The 5,031-nt window shown below is 31.5% G+C and overlaps 1 protein-coding gene across 1 annotated transcript; it reads right to left on the bottom strand.

Annotated features, from left to right (window-relative positions):
* Positions 1-2,622: 2,622 nt before the first annotated feature.
* LOC100574116 lies at positions 2,623-4,410 on the bottom strand. The gene is made up of 2 exons (XM_003242152.3): positions 4,254-4,410; positions 2,623-4,111 (listed from the first exon to the last, which is right to left on the bottom strand). Exons 1-2 carry the CDS (start codon positions 4,351-4,353, stop codon positions 2,781-2,783), a joined length of 1,431 nt encoding a protein of 476 aa, XP_003242200.1. The 5' UTR covers positions 4,354-4,410; the 3' UTR covers positions 2,623-2,780.
* Positions 4,411-5,031: the final 621 nt, after the last annotated feature.

Here is a 5,031-nt window from a genome sequence, read left to right as displayed (position 1 = left end):
TATTTTCCGTTTATCCTATTAAATTGCAGGTACGAGAATATGGTATAGTTCTATATACTCCAGCTACAGTGGCGGATTCTGAATTTTAACCGGCCCGGAAGAATTTCATTTCACCGGCCCAAAACACCATTAATGCAAACAATTTAGTGGAAATGTAGTAAAATTAAAAAATAATAATCATTGATACCAGATGGCATAGGTTTTTGAAAATAATTAAAAGAAATATCTAACAAATTATTTTTTTTAACATCTTCAACCATAGCAATATTTTTGTCATCATTATAAAAAATAGTATCACATTCATCACTCTATAATAGTTCAAATAATTCAGTACTTATTTTTATTTAGAAATTATTAGGTAGCCTGGGTAGGTACCTAGTTTAATATATATGCAATGGTTTAGCATTTCTTATTGAACAAAAAAATAAAACATAATATTATAAATTATTACAATATTACTTCTTTAACTAAAGGTATTCACTTTATGAATTAGTGTGATTGAAAATAGTTCCGAGATCGGTCTGCATTGCTTTGCTTTGGCCGGTTGTATTTCATTATTATAAAGCTACCAAGATAATACCATGAATAAATAAATAACCGTGAAATTAACTAGAGTTATCTTATTAGTGTTTACTCATAGATAATAATGCAAATAATATTTTTAAAAATAAAAAAGAACAAATTTAAGTATAAAATAAATTATCAAAATCAGTTTTAGGATGATAGGCTCGTATAGTCATGACCGGGCTCCGGCCCACCGGGAAACTTCCCGGCCTTCCGGTGCCACAATCCGCCACTGTCCAGCTAAATCAGAGATCATCAATTAGGCAATAGCGATTAGCGGCTCTAGGACGATCATAAATATCTGGCCCGCAGATAAGGCATTTATTTCTTAAATTATAATTTTTGATGCGGTTGAAAATACTTTTATTAGTTTCATTGGTTTTTGGATTTTTTGGATAAACATGTAGGTACAATAAGTACATTCAATTTTTATGGGTCGTGAAATCTTCCTGAAGTCTTAAAGTAGACCTTCAAAAATATAAATTGGTGATCCCTGTCCTATATGTAGGTATAGTATCTACAATACTAGTACCTACGCATAAAATAATTTATTATACGAATACCTATGGCAATTATTATTATTATTATTATTATTATTATAGGTAAACTATAATAAAAAAAAAAGCTATAACTAAATTGTTATATTAATCGTATAATTCATATCATGCAATAATCGAGCTATTTTTGGACGATTAAATACAGCCTTAGCACCAACAGTTCGAAGCCATGAAAATGTAAGTTTTTCTTTTATGCACCGATTTTAGTGTAATATGCTATGCATTTTAGTAATACACTAATATATATATTATAATGTATTTGTGCTCACGCTTTCAGGCAGAATCTTATTTACTAATTAATAAGATTGTAGTAAATATTATTTATTGACATATTATCATCACTTTTATGATTTTGTCAAAAAAAACAACAGAGCATTTTTAACTGAAGCAAACCGGAAACGATGGATGAATCGATTATAATAGATTTACGGCTAATACAGATATTATTAAAAAGTATTAGTCGGGTATTATATTAAATAAAATATTTATTTTTAAATTTTAAATAACTCGTATGAAAATGCACAGTAAATGTTTTCGACCAATTAACACCAATTTTGCACACATATTATTTAGGACCGCGGCCGGATCGTAAGAGTATTATAATAGAAGCCACTGGTAACAATATACTAAAGGCACAGTACAGGCTAAGACTTATGGAATCAAAAAATACTTGACCCATGTTGACGATTCAATGAAGGTTTAGACAATTTATTATACATTGAACCAGTTATTTTAGTTATTATAACAATACTGCATATTGAATTAAAATGTATTACTGCAACAATACAATATGACAACTGATAACCAAAAATTATATTTTTGACAATCAAATAGTGCATGTTAAAAAATCAGCCATGTCCCCACCCCCCTTGACAAAATCATTTGACCACAACTGTATAAAATACTGCACATATATTATAGGTACCGTGCTTATAAATATATACTTTTAGATGTATTATATCAATTATTGCTTTATGAATTATAATATTGTTTAATATAATAAGTTATTGTAAATTATTATTATTGTTAATTAATAATTACATAGATTTTTTTACCTTTAAAAATGATGCTATAAAGTATAAGTTTGATTTTCTATTTGAGCCATTAAAATGTTACTATATGTTCATATTCCTTCATACGATATGTATAGCTTAAATTATAATATTATAGAGCTATAGAATATTGCCCATATGTATAGCTGAATAATCCGTTCAAAAAAATGGGTAATTATATTATGTGTATATTGTGTATGAACAATATTGACAATATTGAGCAATCAAATAAATACAACAAATTAATTTAAAACAAACTATATAGTTGCATAATATCTTTTTGTCAATAAATATTATGTTATTTTTGTACCTGATTATATAATAATATGTTCCTAATTCTCAGTGTCCACTAAGATCGACAAAATATTTCAAATTGAAATAGTCGTATTTACCGATGGAACATAAAATTAATATTTATGTTATTGTTAAAATATATACACACAAATAAGTTCCTGTATTAAATATTAAATTTATTTTGTATGTAATCAAATTATAAAACTATTGTAAAATAAAAACCAAAGAAAATAATATGTTTAAAGTTTATACTATTGCTTATTTTATATAATATGTTTAAAAAACACTAATGTTTAAAAATAATTGAGTTGATTTAGTATTGGCGACTAAAGTTAGTTAATTCTTGCACCAAAGAATCTTGAAGGTAAGATTCCAAAGAATGTTCCATGAAACGTTGGAGGTCGTTTTCTAAGTAGGACACAAGGTCGGACTTGACGTTCTTCAAGTTGTAATGGAGACCACGTACTTCTACGTTGGTGTAAGCCTTGCCGTACATCTGTTGTTGTTGATCGCGGCCGGACTTGTCGATGAAAACTTTGATGAAGATTTCATCGATAGTGAATTGTATTGGATCTGTGGTCGTCTTCATACTAGCCGACACGATGTTCATAGGTGATGTCCATCCCATGTTTCTGATGGAGAAGTCATAACGCATTCTGTAGGAGTCTTGGGATTTCCGTTGGAAACTCACAGAGTTCAATAAATGTTCGGTGGCGTGTACCAGTACTTCTGAGTTCATGAAACCGATGTTAGCCATCTCCATGATGATTTGGTCCTCCTGCCATCTTAAGTCGAACAGCTTGTTAGTGTTCTTTCTAGCAGTATTCATTTGGGAAAAGATTGGTTTGCGGATTTCGTTTTTAATGTGGACGAGTGCACCTTTGTTGGCGGACTTCATCACTTCGTTGGACAAGGTGTTGGCCAACACACCCAAATATTTTTGTTCCATAGCCGGGTTGAACACTTGCGTTTCGGAACCGTCGTGGGTGATGATGTTGACGTCGGCGTTTTGGAATTTGGCCGCCTTGATCACGGCGTGTTTGTTGTCATGGAATCCAGTCGACAAGTTGCTGAGCACATTGTTCAAGATGACTGTGTAGTGACCTGAATGAGCGTGGGGGATGTTGGACTTGAACGATCCGACGGTTTTGATTTCGTTGAACTGGTACTGGGCGAACACGGTGTCCCTGTCTGGGTTCAGGTACATGTATTCCAAGTCACCATTTTCAAGGTTCTTCATGGTCGAGTTCGTGAACGACACGAAATTGTGTTTTGCGAATTTGACGGAGTTTGTGTTGACGGGGAGAGCTGCATTCAAGAAATCGGCGCTTTTGGCGATATTGTAGTCGACGGCGATTTTCTGAATGGCAGCGATTTTCTCGACCATAACCTTGACGAGTCCTTCGGGATGACTGACGACATTTAATTGGTTTTGGCTTTTGCGTTGCTGTTGTAGACCTAACTCTTGGCTGGAACCGAAGTAGGTATCGTCGTTTTGGTTGATCTGACGGTCAGCAAACGTAGATTCAGAGTCATAGTTGCTTCGGACGTTGTTGAACTTGTTGTTGTTTTGATATTCATTTAAGTTCGACTCAACAGACTCATCACTGGAGTCCCCTTGTTGCAAACGGGTCCACTGGTTATCTACAAAAAAACGATTGTATAATATTAAATCTTAGTATAATTCGATTTCGAATCTGTGTGTGGACTATGTGTGTATTTATTTAAAGTGTTTGGAGAATAATATTCAAAAAATGTGTATAAAATATAGGGAGTAGGTACTTACTGTTTTCCCGCTGGTTTTGGTTATCGTTGACGTCGCGGGCGGCGACTTCGAGGGCCACGCCGACCAAAAGAACGGATGCGATAATCAAAGCAGACTTCATGTTTGATGATGACTCTGATGATGGACTGACACAACTGGTACCTCATTGATATAACAGGCTGGTATTTATATGCCGCGGTCGTTCGAATATTAGACATCGTAATTTGGGGTAGTGGAAAACTAGACGATTATTATTGTTGCTATTGTTATTATTATTATTATAGTCTCGCACATTTGTTACGAGTTAATAACCTAAATAATATTGCAACTGACAGCAATCAGATGTATAGTTGATTTTCAGCTTTTTTTAACTTATTTGATTACGTGAGCAATTATTAATTGTAATTTTTACATTTTGGATTAAATATTTAATTGATACATCAATAATGATTTACAAGAACAATAATTAAAGTTTTTATGAATTCAGATATATCTGTGTTTGAAAATGAATATTTTGTATATATTTTAGTCAATTTTTATAAATAATATGTTTATGTATAATAATAACTGATAAGTACTAATTTTACAAAATATACATTTTATTATACAATTGAAAGTGCTTGAAATCATTAAAAAAATACCAATATTGCATAATATCAAAATACATAATTACAAATAGTACTATTGTATATTGTATTAAAATTTAAAGATTAAATATTTTTATAGCAATAATTGGATATTATTATAATATACTTTTTTGCTAAGACTTTACTAAATTATACAAAGCAAATTGGTCTAA

Source organism: Acyrthosiphon pisum, chromosome A2, assembly GCF_005508785.2.
Source record: "Acyrthosiphon pisum isolate AL4f chromosome A2, pea_aphid_22Mar2018_4r6ur, whole genome shotgun sequence".
NCBI classification, from domain to species: domain Eukaryota; kingdom Metazoa; phylum Arthropoda; class Insecta; order Hemiptera; family Aphididae; genus Acyrthosiphon; species Acyrthosiphon pisum.
This window is presented reverse-complemented; position numbering and strand designations above follow the sequence as displayed.